This window comes from Enhydra lutris, unplaced genomic scaffold (assembly GCF_002288905.1).
Source record: "Enhydra lutris kenyoni isolate GAN:26980312 unplaced genomic scaffold, ASM228890v2 scaffoldscaffold11, whole genome shotgun sequence".
NCBI classification, from domain to species: Eukaryota; Metazoa; Chordata; class Mammalia; order Carnivora; family Mustelidae; genus Enhydra; species Enhydra lutris.
In genome coordinates this window covers 6969596-6997475 of record NW_019154095.1, presented here as the reverse complement: position 1 = coordinate 6997475, position 27880 = coordinate 6969596, and the positions used below count along the sequence as shown (strand labels likewise).

The 27880-nt window shown below is 40.9% G+C and overlaps 1 protein-coding gene across 3 annotated transcripts; it reads left to right on the top strand.

Annotated features, from left to right (window-relative positions):
* The first annotated feature begins 161 nt into the window (after positions 1 to 161).
* On the top strand, positions 162 to 27880 carry LOC111144618 (zinc finger protein 705D-like). Of its 3 annotated transcripts, XM_022499009.1 has the most exons (8): positions 162 to 233; positions 9735 to 10016; positions 10300 to 10370; positions 22615 to 22700; positions 24426 to 24552; positions 25250 to 25345; positions 25854 to 25936; positions 26396 to 27880. In XM_022499009.1, the coding sequence occupies exons 4-8, from the start codon at positions 22689 to 22691 to the stop codon at positions 27044 to 27046; spliced, it is 969 nt and encodes a 322-aa protein (XP_022354717.1). In that variant the 5' UTR covers positions 162 to 233; positions 9735 to 10016; positions 10300 to 10370; positions 22615 to 22688; the 3' UTR covers positions 27047 to 27880. The 3 variants fall into 3 exon arrangements, with proteins under 3 accessions (XP_022354717.1, XP_022354716.1, XP_022354715.1); XM_022499008.1 differs by lacking the exon at positions 22615 to 22700 and having other exon boundaries at positions 26399 to 27880; XM_022499007.1 differs by lacking the exon at positions 22615 to 22700.

Here is a 27880-nt window from a genome sequence, read left to right as displayed (position 1 = left end):
TCCGTCTCACCCGGAAGCAGATTTCCCGGATGGAAGGGTGTCTTAGCTGGAGTGAGCTTCAGCATTTCTGGTTGCAGCTCCCACGTTGATGCCCCCGGCGTTGCGTCCTTCTCACCCGGAGCCCTGCGCCTCCCGAACCTTACAGCATCCCCCTCCGCCCGCCTCGCCTGCGGGGAGCCCCGCCCGGTCGCGGGACGCGTGCTGCTGGTCTGGATCCGCGCCTTTTCCTCCGGGTAGGCTGGCTCCCACGCCGTCCGCGCCTCAACTTTTCTACCTCTGTTCTTTTCACTGTCTCCCCTCCGCACCCCGCGCGTGTCAGGTCCCCACTCGCGACGTGGGTTCTCGCCCTTTGCGGCACCAGGGCGCTTCGCCCTCCTGCGGCCGAATCCTGTGGACCCGGTCCTGAGTTCTCACCTTCCTCGCATCGTCCCGAGGCCGGCCCGGCTGCTTCTCGGGCCCCACCACAGTCACCTCCTCGGACCGACCCCGTGCTGGGGCGCTCACCCGCCCCGTCCTCTGACACCCCTTGTTCTGTCCCATCCGCTCCCACTGGCTGTGCCACCAGAAAGTGTGGTTTCCCTGGGCAGGGGGTAAGGGGGAAAGAGAGAGGCCAGGGAGAACCGGGGAAACAGAGCCAAGGAGAGAGACGAGAAAAAGCAGGGGTAAAATTGAGGATAGAGAAGTGGGTCGGATGGGCTTAGACCAAATAAGAATGAGAGACCATGACCCGGGCTAGAAGCAGTGGAGTAAAAGAAGATAGTGAAAAAGGATGAGCGGAGAGGCGACAGAGTACAGAATGGGGGCGGGGGCGTCTAGCAACAGTAGCAATGGAGGCAAAAGAAGGGTAGATCCCAAATTCGGTAGAGTTTTGTTTTTAATTTTTAACTTATGTGTTCTTTTAAATGTACTATGTCAGATTCATATGACGAAATCTCAGTAGTTTTACAGTCTGTTAATACTGAAAATATTCTTTGGTGCTTAGTAAGTGATTGTACACTATTTCAGTGTGGTCTTGGTAAAAATGTTGGTAATTTTTTTATGTTAACAAACTTCAGTTAATCAGTCTAATATTCCACATCTTCTTTCTCCCTTTAGGTAATCTTTTATTGTAGTGGGCTGTGAACTAGTTACTAGTTAAGTATGTTTGTTCCCTTTGCCCTGTTTCTGGAAATGGTCAAGGCTGAGCTGAATTGTTGTGGAACGTTGTTGAAAGAGCGCCCATCTGTTCATAATTGAATAAATTTCTCAGCTGTTTCCATTACTGACCTCCTTTCATATTTTCCAGTGCTACTAATTAGGTCTCCTTAATTTCATATATTTTAATAGTTTAGTGGGATGTTTTGGAAAAGAGGAATTAAATATTTGAGATTGTGAGTAAAACCATGACAGAGAAGCGGCTCTTGCTCAGTAGTATGAGATACATGATCTGAAATTTTGGGGGTAGGGATGTGAAAGGCAAACCCTGCCACACTATCCCATCCAGGCCATGTTATTCCTGTGAGGACAGTGCTGTTCCTCTCCACTGGCTTCTCTTACTGACCTCTTCACCTGCCTCAGTACACATATGGGAATCACAAGATAGGTTGACAGGAAAGGGTCCAGACTTTTTAAGCCAAGCATAGAAGAAAAATCTCTCTCCACGGAGGAGGGAGGCGGAAGTGCGTTGACTGTGTGCGGGGAGCCTGGAGGGGGAATAAGGGTGGTGTTTGGGGCTTAGGGATCCAGGAATGATAGAGATGAGAAGCTCAGGAGCAGGAGAAATGGAAGCATGTGCTCTGACCTTGAGCTCAGCAGGTACTAGCAGGCCCAGGGTCTGTGTCTTCAAGGGACAGTCAGCGCATGTGTGGGCTCACTCAGACAGGAGAGTGTTCTGAAGAAATAGGTCCCCAGTGTTTGAGTGAACAGCAGAGACTGTCTTTGCCACAGAGCGAATTCCTCCTTGTGTGTGGCGGCGGTACAGCGAAGTGTTATGTTGACTGGAAGCCCTAAGAGTCATCTCCACACTCAGGAGTGACTTCTTAAGACTCATCTTGCCTGAGAAAGAAAATTTTCTTGTGTCTTTTTAAATTTCTTGATTTGACTTTAAAAACTGTTTAATTGATTTCTATCAGTTTTTCCTTGTTTCATTTAATCTTTTAATCTTTCTTTTAACTTTTACTAATTATCTTTGTAAAATTTGAAATGTCAGTTTACTCTTATTTTCTCTTAGTTTTGTAAAGTTGAACAATTGGTTCATTCATTTTCAAGTCCTCTCTAGTAAGTATACTTAAAATTTATACATTTTTTCTTCTTGTAAAAAAAAGACTTATTTATTTAAGAGGGCACGCACCCACTCCGGTTGCCAGGGTTGGGGGTGGCGGGCAGGGCAGAGGGAGAGAAAATCTCAAGCACACTGCACTCTGAGTGCAGAGCCTGATGTCGGGCTCAATCTCATGACCCTGAAATCATGACCTGAGCTGAAATGAAGAGTCAGATGCTTAACTGACTGAGCCACCCTGGGAGGTGCCCCTAAAGTTTATACATGTTTTCAAGGAAATAACCGTGGCCTTAGCCCATGGTTTGACGTTTTTCAGGAGGCTCAGACAGTCTTAGGACATCCTTGCTGAGTCTCCCCTATCAGCACAGACCTGTCAGCACAGGACTTTTAACACTCAGGAGTCTCATCTATGAATTAATGTCAGCAGGAATGATGTCCATGAACTAATGAGGACCAAAAACTGGAGTGGGATGAGATAATGTGAGATGAGAAGTGCTTGATGAATGGGCCCCACTTCCTGGTGGATTCAAGGACACAGGAGGGCAACAGCTGGACACAACAGCAGCCCAGAAACTTTTTAATTCAAATTTCAGATTGGATGATACCTAACATTTAAGTGCTAAGAGGATCTATCAAGTAGGGAGTAAAGTTATTAGTTTATAAGCAATAACATAAAATTCATGATATGACAGGAAATAACAGGACCCAAACATAAAGTTAGAGATAAAAAACCTGAGATTAAAAGTAATTCTTTTAATGGTTGAAAGCATCTGCCTCTAAAATTACCTACGTCATGTGTGAAGTAAGTTACCAATCATCTGATGAACGAAAGAGGAAAGACAAATCTATGGAAACTAATATGTCCTAGCAAAAGTTTGAAATAGCATTTATTTTACATGGGAGTTGGAATTAACATGCAAGACCTAATAGGATTGCCAGATATTTTTGAGAAATGACCAAAATAACCTGAGATACAGTGGATATTTATTGTGCTCCTTACTGGAACTATTTTTTTGTAGAAGATTTTTTTTTTTTAAGCCAGAAGATTTTATCTCTGCAGCAGTAGAAATGCCACTTAAATGTATAATTCAGTTGTGAATGAGATACTGAATAAACTATTAACTACACTGTGTTGTGTATTAACATTTCACTTCCCATTAGCCAAAAAATAAAGTATAAGGTGGGTTTCCCATTTTAATAAAGGAGCTAATAAATTTTTTTAATTTAAATTTTAGGTAGTCAACCTACTGTGCTATATTGGTTTCTGGAGTGGAATTCAGTGATTCATCACTTACACAGAATATCCACTGCTCATCATAACCATGTGCCCTCCTTAATACCCATTACCCACTTAGCCCATCCCCCACCCACCTGCCTCCATCAGCCCTGTTTGTTCTCTGTTGTTGAGTCTCATGGCTTGTTTCCCTCTGTCCTATTTTTCCTTTCTCCCTTCCCATATTTTCTTCTCTTTACCTTCTTAACTTCCATATAGGAGTGAGATAATATGGTATTTGTCTTTCTCTGACTGACTTATTTCACTTAGCTTAATACACTCTAGTTCCACCCACCTTGTTTCAAGTGGCAAGAGTTCATTTTTTTGATGGCTGAGCAGTATTCCACTGCGTATTTATACACACTACATCTTTATCCACTCACCAGGTGATGGACATTTGGGCTCTCTCCATAGTTTGTCTGTTGTGGATAATGCTGCTATAAAACATTGGGGTACATGTCCCCCTTTGAATCTGTGTTTTTGTATCCTTTGGGTAAATACCTAGTACTGCAGTTGCTGGATGGTGAGGTGGTTCTATTTTTAACTCTTTGAAGAAACTCCATGCTGATCTCCAGAGTGGCTGGCTGTACCATTTGGCATTCCTGCCAGCAGTGCAAGAGGGCTCCCTTTTTGCCACATCCCTGCCAACACCTGTTGGTTCTTGTCTTAATTTTAGCTATTCTGAACAGGTATGGGGTGGTATCTCATTATGGTTTAGATTTGTATTTCCCTGATGGTGAGTGATGTTGAACATCTTTTCATGTGTCTTTTAGCCATTTTGGATATCTTCTTTTGATAAGTGTCTATTCATGTTTTCTTCCCATTTCTTAACTTGGTTATTTGTTTTTTGGGTGTTTGATACAGTCTTTGTAGATTTTGGATACTACTCCTTTATCCTATGTGTTCTTTGCAAATATCTTCTCCCATTCATAGGCTGCGTTTTAGTTTTGTTGATTGTTTCCTTCACTCTGGAGAAGCTTTTTATCCCGATGAAGTCCCAATAGTTCATTTTTGCCTTTGTTTCTCTTGCCTTTGGAGAAGTGTCTAGCAAGAAGTTGTGGTGGCCAAGGTCGAGGAGGTTTCTGCTTGTGTTCTTCTCTAGGATTTTGATGGATCCCTATCTCACCATTAGGTCTTTCATCCATTTGGAGTTTATCTTTGTGTGTGGTGTAAGAAAATGGTCCAGTTTCATTCTTCTACATTTAATTGACCTGAGGGTTGAGGGTCCATCTCTGGGTTTTCTATTCTGTTCCACTGATCTATGTGCCTGTTTCTGTGCCAGTACCATACTGTCTTGATGATGACAGCTTTGTAATAAAGCTTGAAGTCAGGCATTGTGATGGCACCAGCCTTGGTTTTCTTTTTCAACATTTCTCTGGCTGTTCGGGGCCTTTTTGGTTTCCATACAAGTTTTAGGATTATTTGTTCCAGCTCTGAGAAATATCGATGGTATTTGTTTTTTTTTAAGATTTTATTTATTTGACAAACAGAGATCACAAGTAGGCAGAGAGGCAGGCAGAGAGAGGGGGGAAGCAGGCTCCCCGCTGAGCAGAGAGCCTGATGTAGGGCTCGATTTCAGGACCCTAGGATTAGGACCTGCGCCAAAGGCAGAGGATTAACCCACTGAGCCACCCAGGTGCCCCCGATGGTATTTTGATAGGGATGGCATTGAGTGTGTAGATTGCTCTGGGTAGCATAGGCATTTTAACAAGTATTTTTTCTTCCAGTCCATGAGCCTGGAATGTTCTTCCATTTCTTTGTGTCTTTCTCAATTTCTTTCATAAGTTTTCTGTAGTTTTGGTTAGGTCTATTCCTAGTTACATTATGGTTTTCGGTGCTATTGTAAATGGTATTGATTCCTTAATTTCTCATTCTTTTGTCTCATTGTTAGTGTATAGAAGTCCAACTGATTTCTGTGCATTGATTTTATAGCCTGCCATGTTGCTGAATTGCTGTATGAGTTCTAGCATTTTGAGGGTGGAGTCTTTTGGGTTTTCCACATAAAGTATCATTTCATCTGTGAAGACAGAGAGCTTGACTTCTTTGGCAATCTGAATGCCTTTTATTCCTTTTTGTTTTCTGATTGCTGAAGCTAGGACTTCTAATGCTATGTTAAACAACAGTGGGGAGAGTGGTATTCTTGACCTTGGGGGAAAAGCTCTCAGCTCTTCCCCATTGAGAATGATATTCACGGTGGGCTTCTTATATATGGCTTTTATGATATTGAGGTATGTTCCCTCTATCCCTGCCCTGTGGACAGTTCTAATCAAGAAAGGATGCTGCGCTCTGTCACATGCTTTTTCTGTATCTATTGAGAGGATCATGTGGTTCTTGTCCTTTCTTTTATTAATGTATTATTTCACATTGATTGATTTGTGAATGTTGAACCCCCTTGCAGCCCAGGAGTAAGTCCCACTTTGGTTGTGGTGAATAATCCTTTTAATGTTGGATCCTACTGGTTAATGTCTTGGTTGATTTTTGACATCCATGTTCATCAGGGATATTGGTCTGTAAGTCTCCTTTTTGGTGGGGTCTTTTCTGGTTTGGGGATCAAGGTACTGCTGGCCTTATAGAACAAGTTTGGAAGTTTTCCTTCCATTTCTGTTTTTTGAAATAGCTTCAGAAGAATAGGTATTAGTTCTTTAAATGTTTGGTAGAATTCATGTGGGAAGACACATCGCCTGGACTCTTGAGGAAATTTTTGATTACTGCTCAATTTCCTTGCTTGTTACAGTTATGTTCAGTTTTTCTGTTTCTATTTCAGTTCTTGGTAGTTTACATGTTTCTAGGAGTGTATCCATTTCTTCCAGATTGCCTAATATGTTGGTATATAGTTGCTCATAATATATTTTATAATTGTTTTTATTTCTTTGGTGTCTGTTGTGATCTCTCCTCTTTCATTCATGATTTTATTAATTTGGGTCCTTTCTCTTTTCTTTTTGATTCAGCTATGGGTTTGTTGATCTTACTAATCTTTCAGAGAACCAGCTCCTAGTTTTGTTGATATGTTCTGCTGTTCTTTTGGTTTCTATTTCATTGACTTCTGATCTAATCTTTATTAATTCTGGTCTCCAGTTTGGTTTGGGCTTTATTTGCTGTTCTTTCTCCAGCTCCTTTAAGTGTAAGGTTAGCTTGTGTATTTAAGACTTTTCTTCTTTCTTGTGAAAGGTTTATATTGCTATTTCCTTTCCTCTTAGGACCACATTTTCTGCATCCCAAAGGTTTTGAACAGTTGTGTTTTCATCGTTGCCATGAATTTTTAAAATTCTTTAATATCCTGGTTGACCCATTCATTCTGTAGCAGGATGTTAACCTCCAGGTGTTTGACTTCCTTCCAAATTTTTCTTGGAATTCATTTTTTTTCTTTTTTGGGGTTATTGTCATTTATTCCAGAAAAAAAAATGAAGAAATAGAAAAACAACAACAAAAAAGAAAAAAAAAAAGCAAAAGAAAATAACTAGCTCCTCGGTCTGTTTTGTTTTGCTTGTTAAAAGAATCTAGAATCCAGAAGAAAAAAATAAAATGAAATCAAAGTGTGCAAATATATACACACACTTATGGAGTATACAAATAATAATAATAAAAGGACTTGGAAAATAGGAAAAAATGAAAAAATAAAGAACAGAAGTAAAAAGGAAGCTCGATTCTATTTCCGTTAGAGCTGAAGCTTTGCAGCACTCTCTGATCAATAAACTTGGTGAGACCTGGCTGTCTGTTCTAGTCCTCTGGGGGAGGGACCTGCTGGGCTGATACTCAGCCATCTTGTTTCAGTGGAAATGCCTCTCCAGGATGCTGGGTGGGCAGGGTTAGGTGTACCAGGCTCCAGCCTCCACTATGTGTCTCTGTTCTCTAGCCTGGGAGCTAAAACTTCAAGCTCTTCACTGAACTTTTAAAGAAGAGGAATCAGTTGACCTATTTGTGACCCTGGTTTCCATCTGAACCCTGCACTCACCCTGCCCATGTTCAAGCCTTTTTATCTTTGGCATGTGACTGAGTTTCAAAAGTCTGAATTTAAAAAAAAAAAAAAAAAATCAAATTTTAGGGACTCCTGTGCTGTGGACCTGTCCTGGTCAGGTTGGGTTTGAGGGGAGATGTTAAAAATTATGAAAGGTTGGATTTGAAAGGTTTTTCTATTATAGTATTAATTTGAAGGATACATTTGTTTTGGTTTTGTACTTCCTTCATATTTAAAGCTTGTACTTTGTTCCTTTGCTTTCCATTTTGTATATTGCTAGAAGGTAAGAGGCAAGAGAGGAGGACTGTTTTGGTTATGTTAACTTGTAAACTTTTATCTCCCTAGCACCTAGAATAGTCTGGCCCATCACTGGTGTTGGGATTCTAGGGAGCTCACTTAATAACATTTTTCCAGATTGCAGCTCTGAAAGGGAAAGAAAGGTGAATGGGTATAGATATCAGTCATTTTATTGGCTGATTTGTTGGAGAACGTGGTTTTGGTATGGAGAAAATAAATGTTGTATTCAGAACTAAGCAGCTATGTCCAAATAATGTGGAAAGGGTTGAGAAATCTTAACGTTTAGCAGTGCTCTAAAAATATTAAGTAGTGTGTGTCCCTTTTTTCCTCTTTGGCACAGTCTCCGTGCCACTAGTTAAATTATTGCTGATTCATCTGTGTATTATACTTACAAATCTTTTCTAAATCCATCTCGTGAGAGTTGAGGAAGAGTTCACTTGGTTATAAGATTAAGGGTCACAGTTGGTTTCGCTAAAGATTTTGTAGGCCTTCTTCATGATCACATTTTGTTCACTGAATATCATCTCATATCTCACTTGAGTTTTTACAATGATCCTCAAATCATTCATGTTTGAATTATAGACTGTTTGGGGCACTTTTATTTTTTATTGCTTTATATGTGATTTTCCAAACTGCATTTCCACAAACTCACAAATTCTTTTTTGTATGCTTTAATACTTTTTTGTTGAATTTATGAAATTATTTTTTGTCATATCATTTCCTTTGTAGTCTTTACCAGTAACATAGATTTCATAGGTTGTGGGTGGGCTTGTCTTTCACAGCGTTGAATGATTTTTACTTAATCCTTTTCTCTTTAGCTCATTTTAAGCCTGTCAGCAATATTAATGAGTGGTTTTGCAGCAGTGTCTCTTTTTCTTTTTTGTACCTCGCAGTGTGGTCTCTTTTAAATGATTTTTATTTTATTTTTGGAAGTTTGGGAGCTTTGCCAAGTCATTTTTCCTTCATCCTTATAATTCTGCTTTGAAGTTCTATTTTTATTTATTTATTTGACACAGAGAGAGGGGGCGGGGAGGGAGAGCAGTAGGCAGAGGGCTAAGGAAAAGGAGGCTCCCTACTGAGTAGGGAGCCTGACTCGGGGCTTGATTCCAGGATTCTGGGATCATGACCTAGCTGAAGGCCGATGTTTAATAGACTGAGCCACCCAGGCTCTCCTGTTTTTAAGGTTTTTAATAACTTGTTGTTTATCCATTACTAAAATTATTAGATAATTCTTAAATGTTTTGCTCCGAGGCAAAGGATTCTTTGAGTATTAATATTCATTTATTTTTTCACTCCTTCCTCTTCCTTTTTAATAGTTAACTGTGTTAGTTATTTTTCTCATGCCATTTTCATTGAGTTGGACTCTCCTTAAACCCTATGAATTCATGATTGTAGTTTGCAGAGAAATACATGTCAGGACCTCTTCCTGGCTCAAAATGATGACTGTTTAACACAGGACATTTCAAAAGTTTGTGAGATCTAGCTGGCATTTTTGATAATCTAAGAAAATATCAGCTATCAAGAAGCTGCTTTTTTATTTACGGTTTTCATCCACTCATGACCTTTGATGTGTACCACTTGGAAACATGGACAAAACACAGTGATACCTACCTAGTCTTCCTTCCCACTCACAGGACTTTCCTGTTTCATGTGTATAGGGATTCCCTACATATCCCTATATTTTCTTTGAAGAAAAATTCTAAAGGTAAAACATAATTTTACATTTCAATCTAAATTTGCCTTGAAGGCAAAACCTAACATAATCCCCTCACCAATGTGATAGTAGCTTCCCTAGATTTTCCCTTCTCCCCTTGGATTCTCCCATATGTTCTGGATAACTCAGTTGGTAAACCATATTTTATAGAGTATAATTTAGGCATTGTTGAGTGTCCTGGATGTTGGTACCTTTCCCGTTACCAGATCCTCGCATTAATATATGGTTTCTCTTTCAGATCTGAATCAAAGCTCTGTCTTCTTCACTGGGTGACTCAGAGGAAAAGAAGAGGATACGGTGCCCAGAATCCTGCTTTCGCCTCTCCAGACATTTAGACCATTCTCCAGTTCCTCAGGCCCTTCAGCTCACCCAAGAAGTCAGAAGGTTCCATTTCTTCATCACAGTACATGCATACAGCCGGCAGAGAGCAAAGTTTGGTTATCACCTTGGCACTGCTTAGCTCTGTGATGCTGAAGACATTCTCATTTCTGTGCATTACAGAAGAGATTCAGATTTCCAGGTGTGGACCAGTGTCCAGGGGAGGGGTGTTCTCACTGTGTGAAGGGCAAGTACCTCAAAGCTCAGGGAAAAGGCGGGTGTTGGAGGGGTGTGGAGCCATAGGGCCCAGTCCAAGTGCCCTACAAGGGAAAATACTGGTACAAGAGCTGAGGGCACAGTTGGAACAGGGTATCCACCCATCTTCTGGCCTTGGAGCCGTGGAGGAGGACAGCAAGGGGCCAGGTGTGAAACTATGGGTGCTCTCATCAGCTTTGGAGATGAATGTCGGTTTTCTTCCTTTGCAGAGTTTGTAAGCTTTGGAAGATGCTAGTTGAGCATTCTGCACTATGGAGACATGTACCTGACACCTTACAGGGTATGTATGTATGGACTTGTATTTGGGAAAATGCTTGAGGGTATCTGCTTTATATGGATGGCAGTTTTTACATAGAACCCATGCTGGCCTTCTCAGAGAGTATATATATGGTGGCTCGTTGGAGCTTTGATACTGTTCAAGAGCCCTGAACATTAATCATTCCGCCGTCCAATTCAAGTTGAAGTCAGTAGATTTTAGTCCTCTAAGCATGATAACGTTTGGTTATTCAGGTAAGGCTTCTCTCCTGGCGATACATGGGATCAGGGTTCTTGTCACTGAGTGTGGGATGCTACTCAGTGTGGGAGCTGAGGCATAAATCTGAAATCATTCCAGCTTTGATTAAAGGAAGTTGGGAAGAGGTGACCCCACCTGACTAGAGTTGCACGTTGCACACTTGAGGAAACTCCCAGTCACCAAAACTCCCCCAATTCCTGACAAATCTGGAGCTGCACAACTCTAAAATTTCAAAGTCATGGATCTTCGAGGAAAATGACCACTCTTCACTCCTCTTCTAACACAACTGTGGCTTGGAAGCTCTTACGGCCTTCAGTGACAGGCAGGTGGTGACCTTGTCTAGGCTGAAGGCTCTGTATTTTCTGGAAGTGGTGGACATTTCCTTAAGTGTCAGATAAGGGGCTTATGATAGACCCTCTGTGAAGTTGATAGATTCCAGAACCTAAAACTGGTGAACTCCTTCTCAGCAGATGAATTCCTACAGGCAGTAGTCCAGCATATTCAGAAGCTTTGGAAACTCAGTATGAGAGTGAATGGTCTCACAACCCAAGTATTGTCTCAACTAGAAAGGATGGATTCACTGCAGCCATTTGAGCCAAGTACTCCAGTGCTGAAGATTTCCCCTCTGCCCCTCACATCTTCTCTGTTTGACTAAGATGCCCAGACCTTAAACCCTCAAGATCCTGGAAGTCCATACCCCATGTTGGGAGAGAGGATGCCAAGGCTCTTCTGCAGAAAGTTCTGCTCCACTCTCTGGTCCCCTTTAATCCAGCCCAAACTCATCTATAGAAGGGTGGGCGTGAAGCCACAAAATGACTCAGTCCCACTTCTCACCACCCTTACTTATATACCCTGCATCCTTTTTTATCCTTTCCCTGCCTGCCAAATCGTTTATCCTCTGGAGTTGCTATTTTTCAGAGGCATTTGAAACCATGAAAAGACATAACTCATCATAAACTGATGATTTGAACCAGATAAATATGAGCCAGTTAATGATATGCTCTCTGGGTTTTGTCCGGTCACGTGAATCCTATCCAGACTGGTTTCCTGAGAGGAAAGGTGAAGATGATAAAGGGTCTTCTGAGTAAATGGCAAGACCACAAGTGAATACCTGTCACCCAATATGGGGTCAGTATTGATGGTGTGTTGGGGCAGATGGCTTCTTCGCCTGTGAGTCATCCACAGACTTCGTACCCAGCGGGGCTGGAAGATGTGAGCGAGTTCAAGAGAACCTTTAGGCTTACAGTTTGGGAATGGACACCTCTGCTGGAATGGGAGTTCTGGGCTGGGGACCACAGTGCTAACTTTTGCAGAAATGTGAAATACTTTTTAAACACATGTATTTGTTTTAGAAATCATAAAGCATGTTATTTTTAAGGTAATGTTCTCAATTTTAAGTCAGATATACAAGATTCCGTATGAATCTAAACGATGGAGGAAGTTAGTGTTCTCTCAAGATAATGCTAACGGAGGCAAGAGTCCACATTCTGCGGTCCTTTTGGAAAGGGAAACATACAGGTCGGTGGCTTCTGGCAGTCATGCAGTAGTTAACTGACTCTCTGAAACAGACAAAGTCTTGATTTATATCATTTGCTGATTTCCTTGTATACTGACAAAACTCAAGCTAACAAGGGCGTACCATCCAGTTTACAAAACCCCTGAATATTTTATAAGCAACTCTTGGGAACCAGTGCATGCCAAGTCAAGCTTAACTACCAGAGGGACTGAAGGAACATACTAAAAAATTAGTAACTCTCCTTTGTTGCTCCAGGATAGGAGTATAATGGTAGAACTGAGAAAGAACTGGGATGTTCTGTCTTACCTTTTAAGGAAGCCAATCAGGGTAGCTCCTCCTACCTCTGCCTCAGTGACTTCTTGAGTGGACCCCACTTCCTATAGTTGGGAGGAATAGAGTCCAGAAACAGGAGCCTGCTGCCTTCTGAAACCAGCTGTCACAGCTGTTCCTTTTGCTTGAGAAGGGATGAACTACAAGAGTCTTCTCTGCTGCCCAAGGTAGATCTCAGTGATGGTGAAAGAAGTTCCAGGATTCTGCACAATCAGGACCTGGGGGAAAACCCTGGTTGTGGATGACTTTCTTGCTGCAGTATTAGCATCATGCCTCTTGAGTTAGGTGGATCTAGCATTGATTCATTCTTGATGGAATTCTGTGATGCTGCCACAGCAGGTCTCCACAGTTGGAGTGGCCCAGCCTCTTCAACCCTTACATGTTTCTCTAAGTTATTTTCCCCCTCGGTCACTAGGTATGGATCATGTAGGCTTCTTTGGACATATTCTATGTTCCACAGCTTAATGACTGGAAATTTCCCTGATGCATCATGAAGGTGCTTGAGAACGGGTGGACGGTAGTCCAAATCAGACTTTAAGTAAAAGTGAACACTATGGTCAGTTTAAATTCAGCAAAGGAGAAGTTACTGGATGGCTGATCTAAGGAAGAATGATGCAGCTATTTCTTTTAATTACAAGTTATTTGTCTGAACAATAGGAAGAAAATATCCTAAACCCAGACAGTGCCATTACCTAGCTCAAACAAAGAAAAGGTGGGCTCTAGTCCCATGCCAGTATACACTCCAGACTCCAGGGCTGTGAAAAGGAGGAACTGTCAGAGGGAAATGTAATACAAGTCCCAAATATGAAAAGAGCTTACTTGGACACTTGAGCACCTCACAGCTTTTTTCCAGTGCTGGCTTGGAAGCAGTGGCCTGGAAGTGGGGAACTGAACAGAGAGTTGACATTTCTTGGATAGTTGGCTTCTCTCTGCCTCCTTTTACTGCATCTAGGAAGTAAGAATAACATGAAGCCCTCACTCATTTCAGTCTAAAGCTGCTGATTCTGTGGGACTCCCCAACGAAGACATTCACCACCAGTTTTTACTGTGACGTGCATGACACGTGCTTTACAGAACGTGTGCCACAGTTCTTCATAATAACGGAAGTCATAACACATTACTATTTTGTGAGGCTGACTGGGCATATTTAGAGTTCACAGAATTTTACCTGGTGTCCATTAAACCTCCAGTTAAGATTTATTGATACGTTTCCCAGGGCATCGAATAAAGGTCAGTTGCTAGAAATTTTATTTAGTAAAGTATATATAGATTGATGAGAAATATAATAATTGATCTAGCAATGCAACAGATTGATCCAAGTGACTTGAATTACCTGAAATATGGGCAGTTGCTCTCGATCTTCTTAATACAATAGATCTTTTGGAACTCTGAAGGCATTACTGTAGCAGTAATGCTGGCACAGTAACATTTATTTATTGACTATAAGATAACAGCAAGAACAGAATTTGCATCTACCTAATTTGACCAAGGAAATTTGCTTTTCATAGAAATAACAGCTGTGGGGTGCCTGGGTGGCTCACTCAGTTAAGCATCTGCTTTCAGCTCAGGTCATGATCCCAGGGTCCTGGGATTGAGTCCTGCATCAGGCTCCCTGCTCAGTGGGGAAACTACTTCTCCCTCTGCCTCTGCTGCTGCCACTCCCCCTGCTTGTGCTCTGTCAAATAAAATCTTAAAAAAAAAAAAAAAAAAACCCACAAAAGAACAATATAACATACTAATTTGTGTGTTGTAGCTTTTTTAAAAGATTTTGTTTATTATTTGACAGAGACACAGCAAGAGAGGGAACACAAGCAGGGGGAGTGGGAGAGGGAGAAGCAGGCTTCCTGCCGAGCAAGGAGCCCGGTATGGGGCTTGACTGAGCCACCCAGGCGCCCCCTAATTTGTGTTTTTAAAAACAGTTTTACTAAAACCAGATTTAAAAGTTATACTTGTATTGAGCTCTCTAGAGAATGTTCCAGCATTTATATTTACTTGTCTGTAGAAAACGCTTTCTGGATGATAAGTCATCACTGTGTAATAGTAAATCTTTACTTAAATATTTCTGCATCTAAAAAAACAAAGCCCAAGAATTTCCACGGTAAAACATTCAGGAGAATTTGCTCTTGTTTATCCAGCATTCCCTCCCAGGTGGCACTGCGTCATCATATATACAAGGCAGCTCCACAGAATATGGGGATAGATTCTCCAGTTATACTGTAGTATGAAGGGGACCGTCTGCGCATGTGGGCCGCAGAGGTCATCCGCCTGTGCGGTAGCGAGGTACCTCCACCAGTCTCCCCACCACTTTCTGAGGATCACTTGATTGACAGCAGCTTTAAGACAGCTCTGTAGATCCTAGGAAGACCTCTGACCTTAAGTCCATTCAGGTATTTCTTGTACTTAAGTCAGTTTACAAACCAAACCCAATTCCATTGAATTGGAGGAGGGAAAAAAACCAAACCAAACAAACCCTCACAAATTCTCAAAAGACGACTTGTCACTAGCTCAGAAGCAGGCTAGTCTACTAGATGGCAAAACCCTGGATCCTGAGCCTGCACTCCGGAGGCCTTCATTGTTAAACTGTTGTAGTATAGAAAATTGTAGTATAGAAAGTAGTTGCATCACTTTGTGTTTCAGTTAGAAGATTAAAATTCGCTTCTGGTAGAAGGCTGAGCAAGAATAGTGCCACCAGAGCACTAAGGTTTGGCCCTACATTTGATGGATCTAAAACAGAGAGGACTTTGTTTCAATGGTAAATTACTCTTACACTGCTTTTTTACATCCATCGAATCTCTGTATCCCATACAGTTTAAAGAGACTCTAGTACAGTGCTGAGCCTGAGACAGATGTTATCCTTGCTCCCCTCAGTTCACACAGTCCAGAGGAGGAGACAGTCAAGCTAGCTGTTGTAGGGAAGTGTCCTACATGCCCTGCTAGGAAAACGGAGAGGTTTGGCGCCAACATTAGACTAAATGTTCAGGGAAGAGGATCATACCCTTCAAAGAAGGTATGATATGTAAGCAGCTTCTTATGGAGTAAGGAAGTTAAGATTGCCACACTGGGGATGGGAGAGCCGTTCTAGTAAAAGGGCTGTTCGCGGGTGAGACAGTGAGCTGGCGCATGGTGAGGGGGCACGTGGCCCATGAATGAGGCAAGCCCATAAGGCAGAGGATTTCCGTGCAACCAAGTGACTCTGAGGAGGTGAATCTGGCCATGTCAGATTAGGGACCTGAGCCCATATTAAGAATTTGTCTCTGGCTTATTAGCCACTTCCTCACACTTCTCAGGGTTCCACTACACACTCCACAGCACCATCCCTGGTGTACTTGCCAAAATGCGGACTCCTCATGTCCATCCTACTAGGTTGAAAGGAGGGACTGCTAGGCCGTCTTCCGCATGTCCACATTCTCCAGGGGATTCTCCCCCTGTGAGGACTGTGATTGGTGTGAGTCAGGGGCCCCATAAGTTCATGTTATACTGTTGTCATCCTCACTATTGCACTGTGGCTACTTTAATTGTGCCCAAAGATTGTACCATGGAATTGTCAGCACTTTCAGTGTAGAATGTAAGGTAATTTTTGTTTTGTTTTTATACTGTTTTCTGTGTGTAAACAGTTCACTGTTACTTACTGGCTTATATTTCTACAGAAGATCCATCTATCCAAAAGACTATGAAAGACAAACATACATGTAAGACAACAGATGTAAAAACATGAGCTTGTGGAGAGCGGTTCACGGATGTAGCCTAAACTCTCTGAGCCCTTGTACTTAGCTGCAGTTTGCCTGTATTGCCCCAGACGTAATTACAGCAGTGACCCGTGTGCAAACTATACTCATTAACCCATTTTTGCCTCTCAGTGGTCCTATGAAGGAGTCAGGGCCATCTCTCAATCTGTACATCACCCAGTATATAGGGGAGCCTGGCTGGGGCTCTAGCAGGCTGAGACTAGAGCCTTGGCCCTCTGGAGCATATGGCCTCAGGAGAACCTGGTTCGACATTCTTTTGGCCTTGCTGCACCAGCGTTTGATGATGGTGGCAGTGATAATGATGACAAGGATGCCAGGGACAACTTTTTCTAAATTAAATGCTTATATTTAAAATGTATACTGGATGATTTCTCTTCAAAAACAACTTGTTCTTTTATATCTCTAGATCTCAGTATATGTTAAGATACATCCTAATTCTTTGAAACTTTTCTTTTCAAAAACAAAGGACATCCTATTTATAGAAAAAACAGTAATGAAGCTATATAATTTATTCTAGGAAGCCCTAATATTTTGAAGCTTAGGGTATTACAGTCTTAGGCATGAGTCAGAGAAATCTGATAGAGACCTATGCTGAATTCTTTTTCTATTTCTTGGTAGTCAAGTGTCACACTCTAGATACCTGCATGTATTTTAAGTGTAAGTATTTCTGTTATTTGGAGTCACCATAGTGCTCACAGTCTGAGAGTTGTCAGATTACAAGACCTCTTAAAAATAAAGAGCAGGAGGGGCGCCTGGGAGGTTCAGTGGGTTAAGCCTCCACCTTTGGCTCAGGTCATGATCTCAGGGTCCTGGGATCGAGCCCCGCATCAGGCTCTCTGCTCAGCGAGGAGCCTGCTTCCTCCTCTCTCTCTCAAATAAATAAACAGATAAATAGACAGCAGGAGGGGTACCTGGATGGCTCACTCAGTTAAGCAAATGACTCTTGGTTTCAGCTCAGGTTATGAGATCAAGCCGCGCCTTTGGCTCTGTGCATAGCATGGGATCCCCTTGGGACTCTCTCCCTTTGCCCCTGCCCCTTGCTCATGCATGCTCTGTCTTGAAAATAAATAAAATCTAAATAAATACAGAAAGAACAGGATAGAGCTCTTGGCTTTAGCTTTTTTCCATTGTTTCCCAGAACTACCAAAGTCCACCATATGGTGAGGCCTCTGGGAAAAGAGATGAAGGTTGCTTTTGAGATCTTTAGAAGGATGAAGAATTAAAGGATATAATCTATTGGTGAAACAGACAGCTAGATCAATGAAACACAATAGGGAGCCGAGCAGTATACGCACACAAATACTGTAAACTGATACTTGACAAAGGGGCAAAAATAATACAACGAAAGTATTTTCAACAATGAGGGAGCAGGTAACAACTGGAAATCAATACACAAAACTGAATGTACACATAGACCTTAATACTCTTAAAAATTTAACTCAAAACACATAACAGATCTAAACTGTCAAATTCCTAGAAGAAAACACGGGAAAAAATCAAGGTGACCTTAAGTCTGACAATGACTTTTTAACTATAACATCAAAGGCAAGATCCATGGAAGAAACAACTGATAAGTGAACTGGATTAAAATCAAAGACTTCTGCTTTGTGAAAAATACTGTCAAAAAAGTGAGAAGACAAGCTGGGAGAAAATATTTGCAAAACACACAATTGATAAAGGACTTACTCATAATATATAAAATATTTTAAAAATCAACAAGAAAATTACCAACTCCATTAAAAAATGGGCAAAAGATCTGAACCTTACCAAAGAAGATTACAGATAGCAAACAAGCCCTTGAAATATGCTCAACGTCATATGTCGTCAATGAAACGCACAAAAAAACAAAACAAAAACACCACTATGTGCCATTAGAATGGGGAAAATCCAAAATACTGAGACCACTAAATGCTGGTATGGATGCAGAGCACCAGGAGCTCTAATTCATTGCTGGCAGGAATGCAAACTGGTGCAGCCACTTTGGAAGATAGTTGGGAAGCTTTTTATAAAATTAAACTTATTACCACGTGATCCAGCAGTCATGCTTCTTTCTCGCTGTTTATCTAAATGAGTTGGAATACATATGTCCACACAAAAACTTCCACATGAATGCAGCTTTATTCATAATCGCCAAAACATGGAAGCAACCCAAATGTCCTTCAGTGGGTGATGAATAAATAAACATGGTATATCTAAATGCTAGAATATTACTCAGTGGTAAAAAGAGATGAGCTATCAAGCCAGTGAAAACACATGGAGGAGCCTTAAATGCCTGTTACTAAGTAAAAGAAGCCAGTCTGAAAAGTACATACTGTGTGATCCCAACTATGACATTCTAGAAAAGTGAAACTAGAAGACGGTAAAACATTCAGTGGTGGCCAGGGGTTGAGGGGGTGGGCAGGGATGAATAGGCAGAGCACAGGATTTTTAGAGCAGTGAAAATACTCTGACGATACTGTAAAGGTGCATATATGTCATTATACATTTCAAACCACCAGAAGATAGAGCACCAAGAGCGAACGGTACTGTAAACAAGGACTTGGGGTGATAATGATGTATCAGGGTAGGTTCTTCAGTTCTAACAAATGTTCCAGTTTGGTGTGGGATACGGATAGTGGGGGAGGCTGTTCTTTTGTGGGGATAGGAGGTGTATAGGAACTGTTTGTATTTTCTGCTCAGTTTGTGATGAACCTAAAACAACTCTAAAAAATATCATTAGACAGAAGGAAAGGGTATCATCTGTTTTCCTTAATTGCATCTATAGGATTTATCCAATTAGAAAAGATTGTTAGGAAGACCTGGCTCAGTTAGGGTTATATTGACTGGCATCCAGACTGACCAGGGTGTATCCTTTGACTTATGTCACTGATGCAGTTATCAACTGCTTATAAACATAGATCACCATCAAAAGGGTGATTTATGTAGAGAAAGAAACTCTGAGGTCCTTTGTGTGATAGCTACACATCAAAGAGTTGGCTTCATTTGCTTTTCCATCTGTTTGAGTTTGGGTAAGTACTGGATAGAATTTTTTCGAGGAAAGACAGACTCCTGTATTTCAGGGAGGAATTTGTCCTCAGGAAGTGATGGTTTATCTGACCGCAGGCACTTGGGGGCAGGTTTCTTATCATGGACATGGAATCATCCCGATGTAGTGGTCACAGGGAAACTTGCCTAATTCTACCATTCATAGGTAGATTTTTCTGCATTTAGGTCTTTTAGAGGACAGCATAAATAAAAATAAATCTATAACAAATTCCATGCATGACCTGAAAAAATAGTAGTTCTATTTAAGTCAAGGCAGAGGACAAGGGAAGCACTTATTTTGGTTGGAATTTAATGAAAATATCTATGTAATGGAGATTTAAACTGAAATTGGAGTGGAAAGAGTACGGGGTAGGAAGTTTGTGTATGGGAATGGAAACAAAGAATGATAGTAGTGCCCAGGCTAGAAATAGTACTGGTGTGTTTGTTGGTTTGTAAAGGCATTTAAAATGTCAGTACTCAGATGGAGCCAGCCACTAACTAAGATTTAGACAAAGGAGTAATTCCTGTATTTGGTGGGATAGAGTTATTGTCCCGAGAAGTACTTCATTTTAGGTGTAACTTTGCAAGCAGAGATGATCTCTCAGAAATGGGAATCCAGATAAGAAATTGGTCACTTTCAATTTAGAGACAACAGTAGAAAAAATGGGAACAACTGAAGAAATGTGTGAGCCTGCCAGGACATGGTATAAAAGAACAGGCACTCATGTTAAGTCTTGAGATGTTCCAGTAGGGCTTAGGAATTCTTTACAGAGGACATGGGAGGACTAATTATAGAGGGGAAGTAGTTCTGAAAATGAGGTCAAAGTTTAACTCCTCTCTGTTTCCAGGTAAGGATTTATTGGAGAGACAGAGACAATCAGTGATGTTAATATGTATTTATAAAATAATCAGTGGTGGCCTTTTAAGTTAAAGGGAGAGGAGGATGTGAGCAAAGGACAACACTTTCAGTTTGATTCTGAAGGGAGGACAGAAGCGCAGCAACTGGAGAGAGAACAGGTTCAGAGGAAATTTTTGCTTTAAGTTATGAGAGGTAATGAACTTAAATGATGGGATTGATTGTGGAGAGATGGACAGGTTTTTGCGAAAGGAAATGTAATTTATAAACAGGAATACAGTTCTCAAGAAAACAGGAGAAAAAGGAATTCATTTGGAGACACTGGACACGACTTCTATTTAATGGGAGAAAAGTCAGCAATGGATATGAATGTAGCAATATTTGTAGATATTATGATGAAAAACTGAGTTAGTGTGTCACCTTAGATAATTCATCTCTCTTATAGACTGAATTTTGTGTTCCCAAAAGTCAAATGTTGAAGTCCCGACCCTCAGTGTGTATTTGGAGATTGGGCCTTAAAACTGTCAATTAAGCTACAATGAGGGCATTAGGGTCGGCCCTAATCTGGTTTAACTAGTGTCTTTGCAAGAAGAGGGAATTATGTCACAGACATGTGCAGAGGGATGGCCATGTGGAGACAGAAGATGGCTGGCTGTGAGCTAAGTTGGGTGGGGGGGGGTAGTTAGAAGAAACCAATCCTGGTGACACCAGAATTGTGAGAAAATAATTTTCTATTGTTTAAGCCCTTCAGTGAGTGCTACTGTGTTACAGCAACTTTGGCAAGCGAGCACAGTATGTGTAGTAGGCAATAATCTAGCCTTTTGAAAGGCGAGAATGTGTAGCATCAGTAGGTATGGGGAAGATTTGAAATTATGGGAGCATGGAAGAATGACTTAGAGTTGGCAGACACATTTGAAAACCCCTAGGAGTAGTAGTTCTCTTTTTAGACAGGGATCAACTTCTTAGCCATGTCTGTCAGATACAGTCACAGGAAAGGCAAGTACGTGGAATCACCTGCTGTTGAGATCTTGAAGGGGAAATGTGGTTAATAGTGGTTAATAGTGCAGGGAACATAGAAAGTGCTGGTTCTGGTAGGTGCCTGTTGAAATGAGTCGGTGTGGATTAAAGTAGGCAGGAAAAATGAAGAGGGGGAAAGCCTGATGTTTGAGAAGTGGCCAGTCCACAGAGGTTCCCATGTACAGAGAACTGAGTGTGGGGTGTAATTTCTGTGAAAAAGTAAGGAGAAGAAATTGTAATGATGGTAGGGCTACTGATTTAAGTCAGAAGTGATGCCATCTTCCAGGTAAAACCTAGGTGTGGTGTGTAATCCTTAAGGAATTTTTCATAGGAGACAGAGCAAAATTAAAATATGAATAGGTCATTTCCTAGCTGTGTAACTTTGTTACGTTATTGAAGTTTTTTGAACCTCTTTTGTTCATGTCATTTGTTAAACTGGTAAATAAAATCACCAGGTTTATTGTGAGGATTAAATAAATGAATAAATATCGAAGTGGGGTCACATTTGATACAAATTTTTTTTTTCTTTTTCTGGACCTCAGGTACAAATGGGTGAGTTAATCCTACTTTGTTTATGACACATTATCATAACTTTCCCATGAAATACATCTAATTATTGGTGTCTTAGGGGAGAGCTGACAATTTATACATGCTTTCTGTGTGTCTCACACATTCGTGTGTATAATGTAAATGTATGTACATATACATACGTGTGTGTGTAATAATGAAATGTGGGCATAGTACAGCTACTGAAGATTAACACAGAACAGGATTTCAAGGACTTCAGTTACCACTTTATTAAAATAGCCAGAGCAACTAGATTTTCTCCTGAACCACAGGCTTTCTGTATTATCTGGATGACCTTGAAATAAAGGATTTGGACAGTAAATGACAGGAACATTATGACTCATATATCCCTCCTTTCTGATGCGGGGCATTTTTAAGGACTGGACTTGCAGAATGAGTCCTTGAACTGATGAACCATCATAAAATAGACTTGCTAGGATTTCTGACATCCAAGTCCGTGGGCAGCAGACCTGAAAGTCAGAGTTGAGGGACAGCAGGAAGGGAGGATGGCTCCAGAAGGCTGCTGTGGATGCTGGGGAACCACTGCTTGGGTATGAGAATAACGAAATCTGAGAAATTCCATGTTTACCTACAGATGGAGATAAAAATCAGTATGTGGCAGGAGTCTAGGATCTCTAAGCTTTGGAATCAGGGAGGAGTTAAGTAACTCTGGATGCTGTGGGCTCATTAACATGTATAACTCAATACTTTTGATGTTCTTACTCATAAAATCTCTGTATTTGTATGTTTTTTATTAGCACCTGTAGTCCTAGTCTTTTTTTTTTTTTTTTTGTCTTCTTACTTTTGAACATGGGAGAGGAAGCGAGTCCTCTTCATTTCTTGTAGGCTGCGCTGTCTGTTGGTTAGGCTGGGGGTCCCACCCAGTCTCATGACAGGTGGGACTGGAAATCGGGCACAGGACTGGGATTTCATGGCTTCATTCTCCATCCTCAGCTTTGCCTGCTTAGTGCTTGGACTGTCTGAGAGCGAGAACCCGAGAAAGACACCTGGCAACTGAGTTAGTGACAATGCAGCCACTGGTGAGTAGGGAAGCCCCTTTCTGCCGAAAGAACACCCTAGGGCCATCAGATGGGCGAATTTTATTGGCTTAAATGTTCACTTGCAGTTGGGAAATCCTCAGGGATCTGAGCTCCAGTGAAATTTCCCCAGGACTCTAGGATAGTTACAATGATTCAGAAACTCAGTAACTAGTAACATAGTGTCACACTAGTTATCCCAGCCTCCATTAAGCTTGTGTATTTACAGAAATGAAGAAAGAAGTTTGCTTTCTCTAACTCAGTCCACATCCTTATTGGGAAATAATCCACCCATTGATCATAGTGTTGGCTCTAAAGATCCTTTCATAAAGGGTTGTGGTTGAAGAGATGAGCAGGAAGGAGACCACTGTGGTCCGATCGGGAGGTGCTTTCCACGAGTCCAGTGTTTCAGGTGCTGGGTGAGGGCTGTGGAGTGCTAAAGGGGGCACAAGAGAAGTTGAGGCCACAAAGGGCATGAGGAATCATTCATATTTTTCCAATTTTAACGTTTCAAGAGAATATATTTGCACTTTTGGAAACTTCTTAAAAAGATAACTAAATTTTCATTATCATTCTTGCCCCGTTCACATATTTTACCTTTTTATAATTAACCTTTTTCATATTTGATAACTGCACTTAGTGTATAGGGAGTATTAACTCCATAACTGTGGCTATATATTCAGGAGAAGGGCGTATAGTAGAGTAAAATTTAAGATCTTGCAGAAACTTTTTAAAAACTACATAAAGCAAAACCATTCAACAGGCTTCTGTTCTCCTTTAGCAGAGGGACAAGACAGGAGACTGGTGTTGAAGGTCCAGAGAAAATTAGGAGTCCTCATGACACAGGAATGGTCAGGCTAGGACTGCCCTTCAGTACAGCTGTCTCAGAGGTTCCTGGCTTGTGCTGCTGAACCTTCTGTTCTGACCTTACACCTTATTATGAACACCTGAGCCTGCAGAGTGGAGCAAGACTACACTGGGTATATCAAGCTCTCCATGAAACATGTTCATTTCTGAAGAATGCTAGAGATGGTTTCAAGGTTCTTGGATATTTTAATGACTAATGACTTGTATTTAATACATGTTTACTTAGGAAGAACTTCATACATTAGTTCATTGGGTCTTTCAATACTCCTAACAGGTCATTAAAGGTTCATCTGTGGGAATAGTGTCATGGTTTTAAAGTGGCAAGTCATGGTTATTGTTTGCCTTATACTGAGTCTGTAAAGTTACTTGAAGTTAATTAGAAAGTTTTAGTTATGAATTTTCAGGTGCCAGTTTTATAATCCTATGTCTGATATAATTACCAGTTTTTGTTTTAGACTTTATGTGTTTATTTTAATAAGTAGGCTCTACACCCAACCTGGGACCTGAGCTCATGACCCAGAGATCAAGAGTTGCAAGCTCTACTGAATGATCCAGCCAGGTGCCCCCATAATTACCAGTTGCTTTAAAAAAAAAAAAAAATCCAGGCTATGTAATATCACACTTCATGTGATATTCCTTTACAGTAAAGTTTTATTAATTCAGATTATACCTCTGTAATATATCTGAAAGGCACATGCCAGTTCTGCACCGAGAATGAACGACAGGAACCCTAGACTTAGTTTGAGCTTTCTACACACCCAGCTCCTCCACCCTCTTCCTCAGTGCCGTCATCGCAACCCTCCTGCTCTGGACGCCAGTAGGGAATGCTCTGTCTAAAACAGAATATCCGTGATGTTTTAGGAATCAGTGACATTTGAAGATGTAGCTATAGACTTCACCAAGGAAGAGTGGGACCTGCTGGACATATCCCAGCGAAAGCTGTTCAGGGATGTCATGCTGGAAAATATACGTCACCTTGTCTCCCTGGGTGAGTCTGCCAACGCCTACACTTATATAGATGGGTGGGTGGGAAGGTAGTTGGTCAGTCAGCAAGTAACTGGAACAGCTTCTGCATACCCGCATACCTACTCCACTCTCTACCCTGAATCTTTCATAGACCTTACTTGAAAGAAAGTTGTTTCTTTATATTTTACTACATTTAGTGTGTCACACCACTAGAATATACTTTTGACCACAGTGTAATGTCTTTGTTACTACTCAGTCTCTAACAACCTGAGCAGAACTGGGAATTCAGTATTTCTGAATGCATAAACAAATTATTTAAACATTTTCTAAATAATTATTCTCCCATAGTCATTATTTCAAGGGTTGAAACTAGACCAATGACAGAAATAGAACTTTGATTTCTCTTGTTGAGCTTACTTGGTGTCTTTTTGAAAGTAATATTCAACCCACTGTGGAGACATTTAATTTCTCCATTTCTGAAAAGACTGAGGATTCTGCATTCTGTCTTTAAATTTGGGCATGGACACCACCGTCCAGAAGGTCTTCACTATTTTCGACACATATTTGGATTTGTGCTTTTTTCCATTCAAGTTCTTGTTGTGTTCTCCTTATTCTTCCTCAGTTGCCTGTCCTGGACTTAATGATGATTAGCCTTGGGGAAGGAGAGGACTTTTAGTAGTACAGAATTCAAAATCCACGTACCTTTTTTCAATGAACAGGATATCAGCATTGCAAATCAGATTTGATTTTCCAGTTGGAGCAAGGACAAGAGCTGTGGAGTGAAGGAACTAGATTTCTTCAAGGTCAGAGCCCAGGTGAGCTGCAGGGACCTGTGCTTCAGTATGAGGAGGTGCCTACTCACTGTATGTTATTGGAAATACCAACTGAAGATTTTGTCAAGTGAGTGATTTTCTAAAATGTGGAGAAGAACACTGGGGCAAAATTCTTCAAATGTTGTCATTATTCCTTACATTTGTCGATCACAATTCATGTTTTCTCTTGCCGGTGTTTCTTTTGACTTTGGGGAAAGCATATTCATATACTTAAATGAAGTTAAACTTTTACAGTAACTCCTACCCTAATATTCCCCTTTGAAGGTTTCTCTTCTCTTTCCCTACCCAATCTGCCTTCATTAGAATTTTTTCATAATTCAATTCTGAAAATCTTTGAGAATTAGTATTCCTAGAGTATTCCTTCATTTGACATATTTGCCCCATCAAAGTGCCAGTTTTTGAAACATACTCACATGGATCTTGGTGCTTTTCAACATTTTCATTACCCTACTGCCATTCTGACTATTTGTTTTGTCTTCAATTATTTTAGGCAGGGGAAATGCCTTTAAGGAGCAAGAAATGATAGCCACACAACGTATCAGCAGGAAGGACACATCTGCAATCATGCCAGTGGTAAGTTTCCTGAGTAGTAACCCTGGTCATCCAAATGAAAGACCTAGAAATAGGATGTTAATAATTGAGCACAATAGCCTAATTCATATTAAGTTGGGATTAAACTTTTTTTTTTTTTTTGAGCAAAAAGTTTTGGCTAGTTTGAATTTAGTGAAGAAATTAATCTGAGCCCCCAAACCATAACATGAGATCGTAAAAAAAAAAAGACAACTGCATAAACACTGATAGTATGCCCAGTCTTTGAAACATAATCTATAAGCTCTGTAGTTGGGATGCTACAAAAGAAAAAATCTTTATGTAGACAGGGGGGTAACAAACACATTGTGTGTATGCAAGTAACACTGGCAAGATTTTAACTGGAGACTATCACTGAGTGGTTAATTTAGGATTTCTATGTAGAAAAGTGAATGTATGGATATGTAGGCCAACTTTAACAACCTTTCATCTCTTTCCCAAAAGCAGGAATCTCATACTCCAGAGGATCCCTTTGAATATAAAGATTTGGAAGAAGATTTCACTCATGGCTTCATGTTGACTCAACATTTGTTAACTCACACAGAAAAGACACCTTGTATCAGTAAACAGTGTCCAAAATCCCTTAGTGACCAGTCATACCTTAATCAACATAAGCAAATTCACACCAGAGGTAAATCATGTGAGTGCCATCTGTGTGGAAAAGCCTTTAGTAATTGCTCAAGCCTTAGGAGACATGAGATGACTCACACTGGAGAGAAACCATATGAATGCCATATCTGTGGGAATGCCTTTATTCAAAGCTCAGACCTTAGAAAACACAATCTAACTCACACTGGAGAGAAACCATATGAATGTCATCTATGTGGGAAAGCCTTCAGTCAGTCCTCCAACCTCAGACAGCATGAGAGAACACACACTGGAGAGCAGCCATATGAGTGTCACCTGTGTGGGAAAGCCTTCAGTAAATGTTCTGCCCTCAGACGACATGAAAGAACTCACACTGGAGAAAAACCATATGAATGTCATCTTTGTGGGAAATCCTTCAGTCAGTGTTCTGCTCTTAGACGACACGAGGGAACCCACAATGGAGAGAAAATTATGAATGCCTTCAGTAAATATTCTGACCTTAGATAACATCGTATTATAAATGTAATGAATGTGGGTGAGACTTCAACCATAGCATTAACATTTAAACACACCTCTAGAGGACTTGCACATTGAAGAAACTGTAATCAATGTAGAAGATCCCTCAGTCATTCTTCCTCATTTGACATACACCAGCTTAAATGGAAGAAATCCCTGTGTGTGACAACTGTGCAGCAGAACCACGAAAGATGTAAGAGAACTCACTCTGTAAATATAAGGAATGGAGAGGTCTTAAGCAACAGCTCTCAACCTGAAACACACTGTTGGGCCTGCACAAGGGAGCACCCCTAGCTCTGTGAGCACTGTGAACGGCACGCAGCCAGGCACCAGGTGTGGTGCACACAAGAAAACTCCGTGAAGTCTGAATAAACACTAACACAAGATGTAAGAGGATGAATGCTCTTGAGGAATAACAGTGCATATTGCAGTGAGAAATGAGAGACCCTTTGTTCACAGAGAGGCATTTGGGGCATGTGTGAAGATTCGGACTGTATACAGCACTCAGTGTCCGTGATCACTCACTTCTCAGCCAACATTAAGCTTCTTACCTGAGGAGATAGCAGTCAGGAAACCACAGTGGCAGGAACTTGAGGCAGATTTCGTATCAGGAAACTAAGTCTAGGGAAAAACCTCTAAAATTAGAGCCTTTAACATACAATGTAACCAGTAATTCAGGGTTTTGAGAAAAATATTCATGGGGAAAATATGGCATATAAATACAAAAAGGTAAAGTTGGTTTAAGCATATTGAATACAGAATTTTCTAAAACGTAAAACTTTTTCAATACATTTCCTGTAAATATTTAATTAATAAACCTTGTTG